Raw genomic sequence first — 17,799 nt, forward strand, 5'->3', positions numbered from 1 at the left:
CAAACTGATTAAAAAATGCACCTTGGTGCGGTCGTCAGGGAAGTTCCGGGCTCGCCCCTGAATGTACAACTTGGCCTGGGCGAGGAACATGGGAAAACTGGCCTGGGTCCCATCAAATTTCTCTGGCAAGGCCACTGGGTACTTGCCTGGAGCTAGGGCGTCGGCCCCAGGATCTGGAAAGGCTTCCAACCGCTGCTGAAGCGTCGCAACCACATCGCTTAGCTGCTGAACGGTGTGGGTCAAGGCCTGGTTTTCCTGGGCCAATGCCACCAGCGCAGCCGCCTGGTCAGCCATGGCCTCTGGCTCTTCCCGAACGCACCCCAACGAAGGGGGAGTGCGGGTGTGGCGGGAGCAAACTGTGCTGGACCCGGGGGAGAGGTACCGTGAGCGTAGTCTGAGTCCACACGAAGAGGGGCGAGGTCCGAGGCGGAGAGCCGGGCGGGGAACAGGAACGCTGGAACAGGAGGCCGAGCAGGGAACAGGAACACCGGATGGTCAGGAACAGGAGGCCGAGCAGGGAACAGGAGCACCGGATGGTCAGGAACAGGAGGCCAAGCAGGGATCAGGAACACAGGAAGGTCCAAAGCCAACAACGACGTTGCTCCCGCAACCTGGGGCCAGGCTGACTGGGCTTTTATCCTCTTCTAAGGCCGGGGGCGGTCCCGACCCCCAGGAGCCCCGCCTCCTCTGGCCTTAAGGCGAGCACTCCTCCTGGGGGCAACCAGTTCCCTTCGCCTCTCTGCCCTAAGCCTCTGCAGATCAGGAGAGGCCGAAGGGTTACTGGGCCCTGGAGGAGGCTCACCTGTGGCCACTGAGTCGTCAAGCCCCTCTGGGGCCAGAAGGGCTTCACCTGGGGCCAGCTCCTGATGCTCTGTCACAGGTGCAGGCTCTTCAGCATCTAGGCCTTGCCCCAGTTCAGCCGGCCCTGGAGGCGGGGACTCCTGTGCAGGCTGGGATTCCTCTGGTTCATCCTCTGAATCGGAATCCCAGGCCATCACAAGGTTTCTCCAGCGGCATAGCGTGGGTTGTCAGCATCCGGGGCAAGGCAAGTAATTTGTGCCCCCTAACCCGGGGCAAGGCAAGTAATTTGCGCCCCCTAACCCAGGGCAAGGCAAGTAATTTGCGCCCCTAACCCCTAACCTGCCGCCGCTGCCAGCTTCTTCTTGCTGCTGCCTCGGCTGGGGTATTTACGGTAAGGTAGCCACAGCGGCGGCGGCGGTGGGTCCGTGTCAGGTGATCTGAGGCGAGTTGCCGCTGGCGCTGCCGCCCAAACGACGCCGCTTGCCCAGAGGAGGAGGAGGGCAGAGAGGCGAGGAAAATGCAACATGGTCCAGCGGCGGCGGCAGCGGGGCTGTGAGGAGGGGCTGCCTGGCGCGCCCTCCGCGGCCCTGACGCGCGGGGACCACGGCGAGCGCTGAGAGCCGCTGCCTGCCGGACGCCTTCAGCCCGGACGCGCGCACAGCTCGTCGGTTCCGCGAGACATGGGGCTCTGCTACAGCCTGCGCCCAAGGCTCTTCGGCGACTCCGGAGGCGGCGAGCGCCCCCCCAGATGTTGCGTCTGGTGCTGCCGGCCCCCCTGCAGCCCCCACGCTACGCCACTGGGTTTCTCTCCCTCCTTGCCCCCCCCCACGCCCTGCCATGAATCTGTGTGATGGATGAGTCCGTTCAAAAATTTTTCAATTTTGCTTTATTAAAGACAGGTGGGAAACCTCCAGAGCTGGGGTTTGCTGCAACAGGAAGGCTAACAGACCAGGATCTCCGGAGAGAAAAATAGTCTCCTGACCTCTTTTCTCTCTCTCTCTCTCTCTCTCTCTCTCTCTCTCTCTCACACACACACACACACACACACACACACTGTAAAGTTTATAAAATCTGGAGAAAATGGGCAGAGCAGGAATTGGGCAATGTTGGGTTTTTGGGGATACCTGTAGCCCCCGGTTTAAGGATGAATCGCTCCATTTGCAGGGGTTAACACAACACGAGAGGTTCGTAGCACGAAACGAGTGAAAAACTTTGGCACCCGTTTGGAGGGGATTCGAAATTTCAGGACGAGGCCGCAACGAGGCCAAGCATTCCTACAATGAACAACTTTCGCATCTCTGTATGTGGGATTGCAACAGGCAAAAGTCTCTCTAGCCAAGGTTTGCCGCTAAACGCTACTCGTTCTTCATTCTGGAAAGGATTTTGAATAGCCCTAAATGGCCCAGTATCCCTGAAGGAGTGTCTCCACCTCCATCATCCAGCCCAGACACTGAGGTCCAGCTCCGAGGGCCTTCTGGCGGTTCCCTCCCTGCGAGAAGTGAGGTTACGGGGAACCAGGCAGAGGGCCTTCTCGGTGGTGGCGCCCGCCCTGTGCAACGCCCTCCCACCAGATGTCAAGGAAATAAACAACTACCTGGCTTTTAGAAGACATCTGAAGGCAGCTGTCATGGTCCGGTTCACGGGCGATCAAAGTCCCGGCTGGGGACGTCGGGACCAGGGGCAAGATGGCGGGGTCGGAGCAGGAACGAGAGTCCAGAAGCCAGGAGTCAGGAAGGACCAAAAAGCAAGGAGGACCAAAAAGCAAGGAGTCAAGAAGTCATGGGTCCAAGGGTCAAGGAGTCATGAAGTCAGGGATCCGAGGGTCAAGAAGCAAGGAGTCACGAAGTCAGGGATCCGAGGGTCAAGAAGCAAGGAGTCACGAAGTCAGGAGTCCGAGGATCAAGAAACAAGGAGTCACGAAGTCAGGGATCCGAGGGTCAAGAAGCAAGGAGTCACGAAGTCAGGGGTCCGAGGGTCAAGAAGCAAGGAGTCAAGGAGCCCAACGCAGCAAGGCAGGAAACGTGTTGCTGTGGCAAAGAGCCCAAGGGAAATGCTGACCTTATATCCCTTCCCGGCTCTTGCCACCAGGTGCTGTGAGTTACCAATCAACCTCACCTGTGCGGCTGTGCCTTGCCTCTCCAGAACAAACTTAGGAAGGCCCCAGTCCTGCGAAGCCTTACTGGCCACAGGGCCTGGCTCCTACATGCACTCTTGACATGAGTCAAGCCCTGGGTAGGGATGTTTTTAACGTTTGAAGTTTTATCATGTTTTTAATATTCTGTTGGGACGTGGGTGGCGCTGTGGGTTAAACCACAGAGCCTAGGACTTGCCGATCAGAAGGTCGGCGGTTCGAATCCCCGTGACGGAGTGAGCTCCTGTTTCTCGGTCCCTGCTCCTGCCAACCTAGCAGTTTGAAAACACGTCAACGTGCAAGTAGATAAATAGGTACCGTGCTGGCGGGAAGGTGAACGGCGTTTCCGTGCGCTGTTCTGGTTCGCCAGAAGCGGCTTAGTCCTGCTGGCCACATGACCCGGAAGCTGTACGCCGGCTCCCTCGGCCAGTAAAGCGAGATGAGCGCCGCAACCCCAGAGTTGGCCATGACTGGACCTAATGGTCAAGGATCCCTTTACCTTTAATATTCTGTTGGGAGCCACCCAGAGTAGGTGGGAAAACCCAGCCAGATGGGTGGGGTATAAGTAATATATTATTATTATTATTATTATTATTATTATTATTATTATTATTATCCCTGCAATTTCCTGCGTATTCCTTCTTCTCTCCGTTCCCGAAGGAGCACCATGGGCGAGTATATTGTATTTATTTTGCTTTGTGAAGCTTCTCATGTCCTCTCCAATCCGGATCATCTCTTTGACGAGACAATAGCGCCTTTCATGTTGGAACGCCAGGCCCCGTCGACGCCCAGCTTTTCCGTATGACAATCCATCATCCGCCGACTCTCGTGACGGCCGCTAAGGTCTTTCCCTCCGCTGCGTAAAGAGTTTAATCCCAGCTTTCTTTGACAGCTAATCCCAAAATTTTAATCATTGTTGTTGTCCTAAAGGGGGTGGTGGTTGGGATGAATTTGCTTTGGGGAGGGGGGGGAGAGGAAAAACGAATTACCTGGAAAGGAGTTGAAAATTTTAAAGAGGGACCCCCCTCCCAATTTTTTTTGGCAGGTGTTGACTTCGCAGGGGTTAAGGATCATCCCCCAAAGTGAGCTTTTTATGCCATTTTAATAGCTCGTTTAATGAATTAAGAAAGCAAAAGAGAGGGGGAGGCGATCCCGGCTCCTTAGAGACAACTTTCCGCTAGACGTTCTCGACTTTCTCTTCCTTGTGTTTCATAGAATTGTGGAGGGGAGTTAGAAGGGCATGTAGGGTCATCTAGCCCAACCCTGTGCAACTTGAACGGTCATAACTCGATCTCGTGCCCCATTTTATTTGTTTAGTTATTTGTTTTGTACGCCCTGCTTGAGCAGCTTACGAAAAGGAATCAAGCACTAAAACAACCGTTGAAAAAACCCACAGCTAAAGACAGCTGTTTTAAAATTATTTTTACAAATAGAGTGGTACCTTGGTTCTCAAACGGATTGGTACTCAAAACGCCTTGGTTCCCAAACGCCAAAAACCTGGAAGCATTCTGGTTTTCGAACGTTTTTTGGAAGCTGAGCATCCGATGCGGCTGTTGGCTATTGTTTCTGGCACGCCTGCACCAATCAGAGGCTGCGCCTTGGTTTTCAAACATTTTGGAAGTCAAACGGACTTCTGGAACGGATTGAGTTTGGCGCTTTTTTGTCATTTTATATCCCCTGCTTCGGGCCTGACCATCTCTCGCAGGAATCTGTTCCAGCTCCAAAAGAGCTCGTGGGCACCAGGTTAGGGAACGCTTAAGGGTCAAAACACCTCTTCCGTCTTCTTGAGCTGAGTCTGCTGCTACAAATTTTTTGTCCCTGCAGGTTACGAGATCTTGTCTCTGCCCCCCCCCGCCAGTAATTAGGCTGGTGGCCAAGATACCGTGGACCTCCCTGCCTTATCATTTAATAACTTGCTGTCAGCTGGGGGAAACTTCTCAAAATTCTTCCTGGCCGCATCTCTCCGTCGATTTCGGAGTTCTGAATTCCCCGCTCGGGTTTCCCGGAAGGGGCTGCTTCCGTCGTTCTGTCACACCCAGCCACCCCCCTGCAACTCATTTCCATTCTGAATTTTTGCACAATTTTTGCTGCCCTCATTGCGGTGTTCCTACCTGTATAAGGTGGGGAGAGACTGAGACTCCAATTTTATTTCAGCTGTGATTTCTGCATTGCAGGGACCTGGGGTACGTAATCCTTCCAGCTCCACAAGTCTAGGATTCTAGGGACAGCAGAACGAGCTAAATCATTGATTGATTATTGGCACCCCGCCTTTCCTGCTAGGGGCTCAAGGTGGCGTTCATGATTCACCCCCTTCTCTCACATTTAATTAATCAATTACAGGGAATCTACACATTGCTTAAGGGATGCGGGTGGCGCTGTGGGTTAAACCACAGAGCCTGGGACTTGCCGATCAGAAGGTCGGCGGTTCGAATCCCCGCAATGACGGGGTGAGCTCCTGTTGCTTGGTCCCTGCTCCTGCCAACCTAGCAGTTCGAAAGCACGTCAAAGGGCAAGTAGATCAATAGGTACCACTCTGGTGGGAAGGTGAACGGTGTTTCTGTGCGCTGCTCTGGTTCGCCAGAAGCGGCTTAGTCCTGCTGGCCACATGACCCAGAAGCTGTACGCCGGCTCCCTCGGCCAATAAAGCGAGATGAGCTCCGCAACCCCAGAGTCGGCCACGACTGGACCTAATGGTCAGGGGTCCCTTTACCTTTAGGGAGAAACTGGGACGGGCAATTTTTCCTGTCCCTGGTTTCAGGAAGTGCAAGTTTGCAAACTGAGCTGAATTCATTCCCCTCTATTGCACTCCTCTCTCTCTCTCTCTCTCTCTCTCTCTCTCTCTCTCTCTCTCACACACACACACACACACACACATACACACACACACACAATTCTTGGCATGTTAGCTGCCCTAATTCTTCTGCTCCTTCTCTTTAAAGAGCCAAGTGAAATTAGCCGATGTGGCCAAACTTCGCAGACCCAGCTCAGCCGCGCGATGCCACTTTAATGAACGGCTCATTGTCTCCAGCTCTGCTAATTAGGCCCATATCCCCCACATTCAAATGATGGAAACGAGTCGTGTGCGCTCACGTAAACGTTTTTAAAATGTATTTTTTGAAAAGCACTTGGGGGGCAGCGACGGTGGAGAAGGATTGAAAAGGCAGCCTTTCCCCGCGGTTTTCTTTTTTTTAAAAAAAAAGGAAAAGGGAAAAAAACAAAAACAAAAAAACCCAAGGAATTCCACCAGGAAGGATTTGGCAGACGACGAGCCTGCTCTGTTCAACTGAAGTCTTTAACTCTTGCCAACTGTAGCACAATCCTAATCGCTGCGTTTTATTATTTCCTCCTCCTCCTCCCTGTCACCCCCCCATTTGGGGGGGGGGGCCGAGACCCGGCAAGAGGTTTGGAGCTGTTTCAAGCCGACTATTAAAATTCCTTAAGCATCATTAAGAATAAGACAAAGAGAAGAGGAAGGCACTGGGGGCCGGAGGAGACCCAAAAACTCGCCAGCAGTTTTTTTGAGGAGGGCATTGCGGAGCCCGGCCTGCTCCTCTTCCAAAAGTTTATGGGATGGTCCTCATAAGCAAGGGCCAGAAAGCAGAAGCAACGAGGAACAGTCGGACCATTGGAACCCGTAGCTTTCAAGCTGTAGAGACTTTCCTAGAGGAATGTTCCCGTTCAAATCAACCCTCTGCTCAGAACCATTTATTGTTTAGTCGTTTAGTCGTGTCCGCCTCTTCGTGACCCCCTGGACCAGAGCACGCCAGGCACTCCTGTCTTCCACTGCCTCCCACAGTTTGGTCAAACTCATCTTAGCAGCTTCGAGAGCACTGTCCAAGCATCTCGTCCTCTGTCGTCCCCTTCTCCTTGCACCCTCCATCTTCCCCAACATCAGGGTCTTTTCCAGGGAGTCTTCTCTTCTCCTGAGGTGGCCAAAGTCTTGCAGCCTCAGCTTCAGGATCTGTCCTTCCAGTGAGCACTCAGGGCTGATTTCCTTCCGAATGGATACGTTTGCTCTTCTTGCAGTCCATGGGACTCTCAAGAGTCTCCTCCAGCACCAGAATTCAAAAGCATCCATTCTTCGGTGATCAGCCTTCTTTATGGTCCAGCTCTCACTTCCATACATCACTACTGGGGAAACCATGGCTTTAACTATACGGACCTTTGTTGGCAAGGTGATGTCTCTGCTCAGAACCTTGAGGAACAGAAACTTGCTTTACTGTTGGCTCTAAACCAGGCACAGCCAAACTTGTCCCTCCAGATGTTTTGGGACTACAACTCCCATCATCCCTAGCTAACAGGACCAGTGGTCAGGGATGATTGGAATTGTAGTCCCAAAACATCTGGAGGGCCAAGTTTGGCCATGTCTGCTCTAAACGGTAACCCTGAACCTACTTCAGATGTGAACTCCACCCCCATTGCTAAGATTCAGTGAGTATCTGCATTGCCCATAGGGCTATTTCATAGAATCAGAGAATTGCAGAGTTGGAAGGGATCTGCGAGGGTCATCTAGTCCAACCCCCTGCAATGCAGGAATCTCAACTAGACATTTGAGGATTGCTATCGTATCTCCTCTCTGTCTCTTTTCCAGGCTAGACATACCCAGCTCCTTCGACCGTTCCTCATCAGGCTTGGTTTCCAGACCCTTGATCATTTCGGTCTCCCTCCTCTGCCCACCTTCCAGCTTGTCAACATCCTCCTTAAATTGTGGCGCCCAGAACTGGACACAGGACTCCAGTTGTGGTTTGACCCAGGCAGAATAGAGCGGGACTATGACATCCCTGGGACACGGGTGGCGCTGTGGGTTAAACCACAGAACCTAGGACTTGCCGATCAGAAGGTCGGCGGTTCGGATCCCCGCAATGACGGGGTGAGCTCCTGTTGCTCGGTCCCTGCTCCTGCCAACCTAGCAGTTCGAAAGCACCTCAAAGTGCAAGTAGATAAATAGGTACCACTTCGACGGGAAGGTAAACGGCGTTTCCGTGCGCTGCTCTGGTTTGCCAGAAGTGGCTTAGTCCTGCTGGCCACATGACCCGGAAGCTGTACGCCGGCTCCCTCGGCCAATAAAGCGAGATGAGTGCCACAACCCCAGAGCCGGCCACGACTGGACCTAATGGTCAGGGGTCCCTTTGCGTTTACCTTTTTACTTCAATGTTTGGGGCATCTCTTCTGCTTAGACTCCCTCCCGCCTAAAGATTTCTCCCATTTGTGAGAAATCTTTTAGAGTGGCAGCGCCTAAACTTTGGAACTCCACAGCTATTGTTGCCTGGCAGGGAACTTGACTGTACCTTTTTTTGGTGTGTGTGTCTGTTAAAAACATTTTTGTTTAGGTGAGCCTCTCCAGATATGTAGAACACAAATTTGTGTTGCAATCTGGCTTCTAGCTTATCTCTGTTTTTAATTTTTTGGGAGGGAATGTTGCTTTTATCTGGTTTATCTGGTTTTGACAATGAGTGCATTTCTTCGTTCCTTTTGCAAAGCACTTCAAAATGTTTTGTTTTTTTTTAACAATCATATATATATATATATAATGGGACGCGGGTGGCACTGTGGGTTAAACCACAGAGCCTAGGACTTGCCGATCAGGTTGGCAGTTCGAATCCCCGCAATGACGGGGTGAGCTCCCGTTGCTCGGTCCCTGCTCCTGCCAACCTAGCAGTTCAAAAGCACATCAAAGTGCAAGTAGATAAATAGGTACCACTCCGGCGGGAACTTAAACGGCGTTTCCGTGCGCTGCTCTGGTTCGCCAGAAGTGGCTTAGTCCTGCTGGCCACATGACCCAGAAGCTGTACGCCGGCTCCCTCGGCCAGTAAAGCGAGATGAGTGCCGCAACCCCAGAGTCGGCCACAACTGGACCTAATGGTCAGGGGTCCCTTTACCTTTATATATATATATATATATATATATATATATATATATATATATACACACGACAAATTAATGCAAACTGGATCAGATTTCTCTCTCCCACCCCCACAAAACTGGAGTTGAAGAGGAGAGAGCCATATGATGATCACAGAACTGAACCCTGGTTAGACGACCCAGAGAAATCGGTCGCTGTGTTTTGCAAAGGCGCAGTTTCCGAAACACTTCCAGAAAACCGTCTGTCATTTTTCAAGTTTTATTATAAAAAAATACAGAATCCAAATAAGGTCGTGGGGATTTCTTTTCTCTTTTTGTGTGTGTGTGAGAAGGGTTGTGTGGGGAAAAGAATTTTTTTGTTTTTACCATCAGCAGAACGACTGGGATGGAAGACGGTGTGTGGACAAGACCGGGAGAAGTCGAGTTGAGCAAGCCAGAGACCACAACAGAGAAAATTATTTAAGAAACTCTCCCTCCTTCTCCCTTCATTCCCATCTCTTCCCAGATGGGGAAAGGCTGGTTTCTGCCACAACGACAACAAAGAAAACTTGTGGACTGATTTTTCTTAAAACAAAGAATAGTAAAGATGGGTTCGGTTTTTTAAAACAAATTACCGTATTTTTGGCTCTATAATACTCATTTTTTCCCTCCTGAAAAGTAAGGGGGATTGTGTGTGCGTCTTATGGAGCGAATGCAGGCTGCGCATCTATCCCAGAAGCCAGAACAGCAAGAGGAATTGCTGCTTTCCCTGTGCAGCGATCCCTCTTGCTGTTCTGGCTTCTGAGATTCAGAATATTTTTTACTTGTTTTCCTCCTCCAAAAACAAGGTGCGTCTCGTGGTCTGGTGCGTCTTATAGAGCGAAAAATATGGTACTTTCAGATTTCCCTTGGTTCTCCACCATGGCCTGTCATACACAACGTAACACATTTGCATTAGTATAATATATATAATTCTATATATATATATATGTATATAAAACCAAAGGTCAAAGGCCGGGCTGCGAGACGACAGCTCCGCCTGACCCTGGCGGAAGTGGCTGGTACACTTGCTTTGTTTATTACATTTAAATAGCGCCTTTCCCCCCCAAGGAGAGCTCAAGGTAGACGACATTGTTCTACCCTCACAACAACCCTGTGAGGTACAGTGGTGCCTCGCAAGACGAAAAGAATCCGTTCCGCGATTCTCTTCGTCTAGTGGTTTTTTCGTCTTGCGAAGCAAGCCCATTGACGGCTTAGCGGCTTAGTGCTATTAGCGGTTTAGCGGCTTTTAGCGATCAGCTGATAAGCGGCTTAGCGGCTTAGGAAAAGGGGGAAAAAAGGGGGGGAAACCCGCAGGAACTCGCAAGACATTTTCATCTTGCGAAGCAAGCCCATAGGGAAATTCGTTTTGCGCAGCGCCTCCAAAACGGAAAACCCTTTCGTCTAGCGAGTTTTCCGTCTTGCGAGGCGTTCGTCTTGCGGGGCGCCACTGTAAGTTCAGGCCGCCAGATGGCGACTGTACTCCAACCGCCTCGGGTTGCACCCAGTGAGCTTCCTGGGGATTCAAACTCTGGTCTCTCGCAGGCCCCTTTCCCCCAACGTGCTAACCATTACGCCGCCCCACTTTGGGCAGCGGCGCTTCCGCTGCTCCAGATGTTCTGAACTAAAACTCCCAGCAGCCTCCGGTGCTCCTGGCGGGAGCTGGCGGGAGTCGTAGCGCAAAACAACTCATAGGGTGCCGAGTTGGGAGGGCTGGCATGAGCTGGCCAAGAGGAGAGCAGTCGAGGCTGTGTTGGGGGCACAGGAACACAACCAGGATTTGACCCCCTGGTTCCTAATTCCTTGAATGAAAAACGGGGGGCTTTTGCCGCGATCCGGAAAAATGCCGCTTCGATTCGAGAACTGCAGGCCTTCTAAGGAGTCCAACATTCTCTTGTCACTGGGATTTCCTTTTTAACACCCTAGGTCTTTTCCTCTCTTTCAAGGAATCAGAATTCCTCCCTCTCATTTTCCGGGCTTGAGTTGGGCTGCCGATGTTTCTGGCGGAAGAGGCTGACGGATCAGGCCGATGATCCAGCAACCTGTTGTACAACCTGTACAGAAACCACAACTAATCCAGAATGCGGCAGCCAGACTGGGGACTGGGAGCGGCCGCCGAGACCACATAACCCCAGTCCTGAAAGACCTACATTGGCTCCCAGTACGTTTCCGAGCACAATTCAAAGTTTTGGTGCTGACCTTTAAAACCCTAAATGGCCCAGTAGACCTGAAGGAGTGTCTCCACCCCCATTTTCCAGCCCGGACACTGAGGTCCAGCTCCGAGGGCCTTCTGGCGGTCCCCTCACTACGAGAAGCCAAGTTACAGGGAACTAGGCAGAGGGCCTTCTTGGTGGTGGCGCCCACCCTGTGGAACGCCCTCCCATCAGATGTCAAGGAAATAAACAACTATCTGACTTTTAGAAGACATCTGAAGGCAGCCCTGTTCAGGGAAGTTTTTAATGTGTGACATTTTAATGTATTTTTAATCTTTGTTGGAAGCCGCCCAGAGTGGCTGGGGAGACCCAGCCAGATGGGCGGGGTGCAAATAATACATTATTATTATTATTATTGTTATTCTCACCGTGGCGAAAAGGGAAACCAGCAAGCGGGACCCGAGTTAAAGAGCAACACTCTCCCCTCGTCTGGTTTCCAGAAAGAGGGCATAGCCATTGTGGCTACTAGCCGTCAACAGCCCTCTTCCCCTCCAAGATCTCGTCTCATCCTCTTTCAAAGCCATCCAGGTTGAGTGGCCGTCATTGCCTCATGTGGCAAGGAGTTCTTCAGGTTAACTGTGCATTGTGCGAAGGAGGGCTTTCTTTCACCAGGCCTGGGGAAGGGCTCTAGCTGGGTGCCAGATCACCTGCACGGCATGTAGAGAGTCCCTGTTTCAGTCTCTCGGAAGCCCCTGGAAGAGACCCCTGCCTGAGACTGGGGACAGCTGCTGCCAGTCCGTGCAGGCAGTAATGAACTCAAAGGCCCATTGCTCTGACTCAGCTTCTTCTGTTCCTAATCAAACCCAATTTTCTTCCTGTTTGAAAGCATCTCTTTTTTCCAGAGTCATGAGGAATAGACACTCGTTTTACTTTTAAGGGGAAGGCTGTAGCCCCGGCCTGAAGCTCTGGACAGCTGCTGCCAGTCCGTGTGGGCTGACTGAGCGTTAGTTTCTCCTTGCCTGTGAGAAACTGGAATGAACAGTTCCTTGGGGTAGATCTACTGAAATCAACAGAGATCTCTAACTTAAAGTCCGTTCGTTTTCCATAAGCAAAAGCAGAAGATTCGATGTGCATCTTCTGTAGTTGCAATTTTGCCGTATTATGGGGAAATCTTAATAAATAAGAAATTTTTTTAGAAAAGGTCTGTTAGTTTCAATGGGTCAATGCGAGTATATGTCGGCTGGCCACGATCCACTCGTTTTCATCCTGCGGTTTCACCTTAAAACTACGAAGCCTCTTTGGAGAACACCTGGAGGAAAACCAGTGAGACGTTTTCTCTCGCTGTATCAAAAATCTAGCCTCCTTCCCCTATTTATTTTTTAAAAGGAGAACACGGCGGTTCAAATAAGAACCTGTTTTTTTATAAATGCATTGTGTGTGTGTGTGTGTCGATTTGTTTCCAAAAAACGCAACTCTGCGTGGTTTACAAAGGACTGAATGAGGACGAAGCAAAGGCGGGAGCAGGTCATTTGAAAAACATTTTTTGATCGTCGAGAGATTATTGCAGGTTTTTTTTTTTTAAAAAAGAAAGAATTTTAGGTTTCTATTTTTAAAAATTAAAAAAAAAAACACAACCAACCAACAACATTTCCCCCACCCTCCCCAAGGAAATTGAAACTTAAAATAATAACAGAAAAAACCCGTCCATCAAAACCATTCATTCTCGGCAAAAAGGCGTTAAAAAATAATAATAATAATAATAATTCATAATAATTCATAATCACAGTATTACGCCTGATGGCAATATGTACAGGAATAGAACAGTTGTTCCAAACAAGTCCCTTGGCTCAGAGAAAGACAGAGTTGGAGTTGGGGGGGTTGTATTTGCTGTTTTGCAGGGTCCCCGTCCCTGCTGGCTCCCGCCTGGCAAGAACGAGAGGGGGAAAAAAGATATCTGTCGAAATATGATTAAGCACCAGGGAGGCAGTCTCAAGAGATGATGTATTCTTGCTACAGTTCCATGACAGGGTGGAGAATCCTGTTTCTTTTTGGGGGGGGGTAGGGAGGGAGGAGGTACCAAGAATTTGGATAATATTTTAGGGATCAAAAACCTCTCCTTAGCCATTAAAGTACACCAGTGGATTTGTCCCTTCCTGACGTCCCGACAGCAGCAACGCAAACAAGGGTCATTCTGGGATTCTTGTGCTATTCTCAGGTATGGCACACCTGGGGTCAAGCGAGGAGAGCCGGGAGGGGGGTCAAACATGGCCTGCGTAGCCCCCCGGCAAATGGCATGTGGTCCTTTCACTTCTTCCCCCAACCCCCAAATTGGCTGCCCCTTGGCTGCGCCGCCCAGAAGCGAGATGAGGGCCCCAAATCCACAGCGCTGGGAATTTAGCGGAGAAGGACGAATGAGCACGCTAGTGGGTGTTTTACGGGCATCCCATCCCATACACCAGAAGGAAGATTATCTACAGCAGGCACATCCAACAGGTACCGTATTTTTCGCTCTATAAGACTCACTTTTCCCCTCCTAAAAAGTAAGGGGAAATGTGTATGCGTCTTACGGAGCGAATGCAGGCTGCGCAGCTATCCCAGAAGCCAGAACAGGAAGAGGGATTGCTGCTTTCGCTGTGCAGCGATCCCTCTTGCTGTTCTGGCTTCTGAGATTCAGAATATTTTTTTCCTTGTTTTCCTCCTCCGAAAACTAGGTGCGTCTTGTGGTCTGGAGCGTCTTACAGAGCGAAAAATACGGTAGATTGTGATCTGCTGGTAGATCACTGGACGTCTGTGGTGGTAGATCACTGGCTCCCCCCAAAGAAGCTCAACAACTTCTTTGGCTCCCCTAAAAAAGGCTCAACAAGTTTGACCTGAACCCCAGGGAAATGGGCCTTCCTCCGTCCTAAGAAAAACTCAACAACAACTTTGACCTGAACCCCCCAAAAGGGGGTAGATCACTGCCAGTTTTTAACTCTGTGACTAGATCACAGTCTTTTGGGAGCTGGCCACCCCTGATCTACAGTTAAGAGACTCACAGGGTATAGATGCCAACACGTCAACTGACTGCAGAAATTTAGCACCAATTTGAACTGCAGCAATCGTTCCAGGACTTTAATTGTTCGGGATTGTTTTTGTTCGTGTATATATGTGTGTATATATATGTGTGTGTGTACGTATGTACGTACACCCCCCCCCTTGGTTCTCAAACGCTGAAAACCTGGAAGTAAGTGTTCCGGATTTCGAACGATTTTTGGAAGCCGAACGTGGTTCCCTGCCAAGCTACAAATCTCCCTTTCTCACCCTCCTGCATGAGACAAGGCACTGGGTCGGCTTAGCGTCCCAAAACCGTTCTTGCAAATAGGAAGAAACCATAAATAAATAACCCCTTTTCTCCTTTACCAATGGGACCACTTTTACTCTTTTTGGAGTGATGTTTGAATTACAGCTTCCCAGCTTTAACTCTCCTATATAAACCCAATTTTATGTCTTTAAAACCCAATACCGTCAAACCTCCGTTGTCGAATGTAATCCATTAGAGAAGCCCGTTCGACAACCGAGGAACGGCTTCCGATTGGTGGCAAGAGCTTCCTGCACTCAAACGGAAGCCGCGTCGGACATTCAGTTTCTGAAAAAGGGAGCATTTACCGTATTTTTCGCTCTATAAGACTCACTTTTCCCCTCCTAAAAAGTAAGGGGAAATGTGTGTGCGTCTTACGGAGCAAATGCAGGCTGCGCAGCTATCCCAGAAGCCAGAACAGCAAGAGGGATTGCTGCTTTCGCTGCTTTCGTTCTGGCTTCTGGGATTCAGAATATTTTTTTTCTTGTTTTCCTCCTCCCAAAACTAGGTGCATCTTGTGGTCTGGTGCGTCTTATAGAGCGAAAAATACGGTAATTCCGGGTTTTCAGCGTTTGGGAGCTGAAACATTCCGAAACGGAGCCGTTCAGGAACCAAGGTTTGACCGTGTAGACTTCCTTTCCTAAGTGCCATCAGGGCTGCTCTTGACACCAGCTGGGCTCAATTTTGGGGGGTGGTTCTTACTCAAATCCACATTGGATGCCCACCGTTGGAGCGTGGCCCTCCCTCTGGGGGATTTTGACCGGAGGGCCATGGGCAATTTTCACTGGACGATGCAGGCGAGTGCAGGGAGCAGGCCTGCCGACCCCAAACACCCCACTGCTTAGAGTTGGGCTCTCTGTGACCCTGGTGTCTGTTGTCAAACGCTTGCAGATGATGCCCCAAGCAGCCTGTTTGGGGTGGGGATGGACACACAGACAAGACAACCTCCATCGCTCACCCAGTTGTGCCATACGTAGTTGGCCGTACCATGCGCTCCCTACCTTCCCCCAACTCCTCGCGGGGTTTAAAAGCAACCCTCCCACGGCGCGAGAAACCCCTTGCCCAGCCATCGTGTCAAGTCCAGAGTCCTCCTCTTTGGAGCGACGGGCAGAACATCTCCTCTCCTGTAGACCGGCGACGTCTTACGCAGCATGCGAGGCGTCGGTTTTACCTGCTGAGTCCGGATGGCAGTGGGTCCGCTGCACCAACAATAGTTAACAGAAACAGGGGGGGGGGGTCTAAATCAAAGGCTGATTTGGGCAGAGCAGGATCCTAGTCCTCTGTGTGGTTCGGGGGGCTGGTGGTCCCCTTTGGCTCCTAGCCCCCCCAATCCTAGCTGCCTGGTGTGTGAGTTTTGCGAGTCAGGGAATTTGGCCACCGCGGTGGAACGGGCTGCCCGCCTTTGTCCAAGGGGACACAGAGAGGAAGAGGGGAAAACAGAAGGGCATTAGGTGAGGCACCTGCTCCCCACTGCGATGTCTCTTTCGGTTCCAGTTGCAGAAAAAAGACCGGCACAAAAAAATCAAAGCTGGGAGGAAGGAACAGAGGGGTGTACAAGGAAGGAGACTATATTTGGTCTAGAAATTTTGAAAAGCAAAACCCCATGGGATGGGGGTGGGGGAGGGAAAACAGGAACCCCCCAATGGGGTTGTGTCCCGGCCAGACGGAAATGGTCCGCAGAGCATCTTGGAAGCACAGAACCTGCTTGCCTCCCGCCGCAGGTTTTCAGAAACCGGTCTCTTGCCTTCTCTGTCCAGCTATCTCACTGATCCTTCCGCCGCCCCAGATCTGATGGGGTGTAGCGGGGGTCCGGTTGTGAACCGTAACAGTGGCTTGACCTGGGAAATGGAGGCAGGGTCCGTCCACCTGGCTGTCTGAGGTGCCCCGATCCGCAAGCTCGTCTGTGGCTGAGACCGCAATTCAGAGATCCACTGACAACACACCCTTCCCTCCCCACACAAAACTGAACAAAGTCATCGCCGCGAGTTCTCTCTTCATTCTTCGTTCACGCCCTCTCTCTCTCTCTCTCTCTCTCTTTTTCAATCCCCCCCTCGTTTTTTCCCCCCAGCAGCTGCTGAAAAGAGCTCCAGTTTTCTTCCTCTTCTGTCCTCACCTAGCAGGGCTAGGAAGTCAGGATAGTCCAGAAAACCGGGACCACCACCACCACGAAGAAAGTCTCGGGGACCCGGAAGCTGTGGCAGGAGTTATTGCTGGTGAATATCGGCTCTGGGGACTCGTAGAGAGAATCGTCTGCAAGGAAACAAAAGAGGGGGTATAAGAAGGGAAAGAGGGAGTGAACGATGTACCGCTGGGTATTTGACTCCCAGCAAATAAGCGAAAATGTACAGGGCAAGTTCAAATGTTGGTTGGAAATGTAAGGAGAAGGAAGGCACCTTTCTTCACATGTGGTGGAACTGTAAAGCGATAAAGGAATTCTGGGAGATGATAGATAATGAGTTGAAAAAAAATGTTTAAAATAACCTTTGTTAAAAAAAACCCAGAAGGCTTTTTGTTAGGTGCAGAGATACCGAAAGAACTGAAAAGACTGTTTATGTACGCTACGTAACAGCTGCAAGGCTGTTGCTCACCCAGTGTTGGAAAGGTGACAAGATGAAGGTGGACTGGCAGATGAAACTACTGGACTACGCAGAGATGGCATGATTAACTGGGAAATTAAGAAATCAGGAGCATCAAAACTTCAACAGAGAAAACCATAATGAGGTAGAAGCAAGTCAACAATAAAATAACTTGGAAAGGGATTCAGCCCAGGATGGATGATATCATGTACAAAAAACACTGGTATTGGTTTGAAGTATATTAAGTAAGACTTATCGATAGATATGTATTTTTATTGTCAAATTTTTTCATTTGATTTGATCAAATTGTACCCCCCTTCCTACGCCCCTGGTGACTGGGAGTGGCCGCCGAGACCACATAACACCGGCCCGGAAAGACCTACATTGGTTCCCAGTATGTCTCCGAGCACAATTCAAAGTGTTGGTGCTGACCTCGAAAGCCCTAAATGGCCCAGTATCCCTGAAGGAGCGTCTCCACCCCCATTGTCCAGCCCGGACACCGTGGTCCATCTCTGGGAGATTTCCGGCAGTTCCCTCCATGCAAGAAGTGAGGTTACAGAGAACCAGGCGGAGGGCCTTCTTGGTGGTGGTGCCCTCCCATCCGATGTCAAGGAAATAAACAACTACCTGACATTTAGAAGACATCTCAAAGCAGCCCTGTTTAGGAAAGTTTTTAATGTTTTATTGTGTTTTTAATATTCTGTTGGGAGCCGCCCAGAGTGGCTAGGGAAACCCAGATGGATGGGCGGGGTATAAATATTATTATTATTATTATTATTATTATGGAGGAGGCACATGAAGAAGGGCCTCAGATCACTGTTTGTGGTGCTCCCTGCCTGATGTGGGAGGAAAATTCATAGTTTAACAGTGCGCCCTGCAAAGAAGGACTTCCTTTTGCGTGGTGCCTTTGGGAGGCAGCGA

The 17,799-nt window shown here is 50.6% G+C and overlaps 1 protein-coding gene across 1 annotated transcript in view; it reads right to left on the bottom strand.

Moving 5' to 3' along the window:
* Nucleotides 1-15,856: 15,856 nt before the first annotated feature.
* EFNA2 (ephrin A2) overlaps nucleotides 15,857-17,799 on the bottom strand; it is a 170,951-nt gene continuing 169,008 nt past the window's right edge. Inside the window, exon 5 of the mRNA XM_081846474.1 lies at nucleotides 15,857-16,552. Within this exon, the coding sequence (XP_081702600.1) occupies nucleotides 16,425-16,552 (128 nt within the window). The 3' untranslated portion in view covers nucleotides 15,857-16,424. The remainder of the gene's footprint in view (nucleotides 16,553-17,799) is intronic.

The sequence above is a fragment of the Podarcis erhardii genome, assembly GCF_964252035.2.
Source record: "Podarcis erhardii genome assembly, chromosome: 18".
NCBI classification, from domain to species: domain Eukaryota; kingdom Metazoa; phylum Chordata; class Lepidosauria; order Squamata; family Lacertidae; genus Podarcis; species Podarcis erhardii.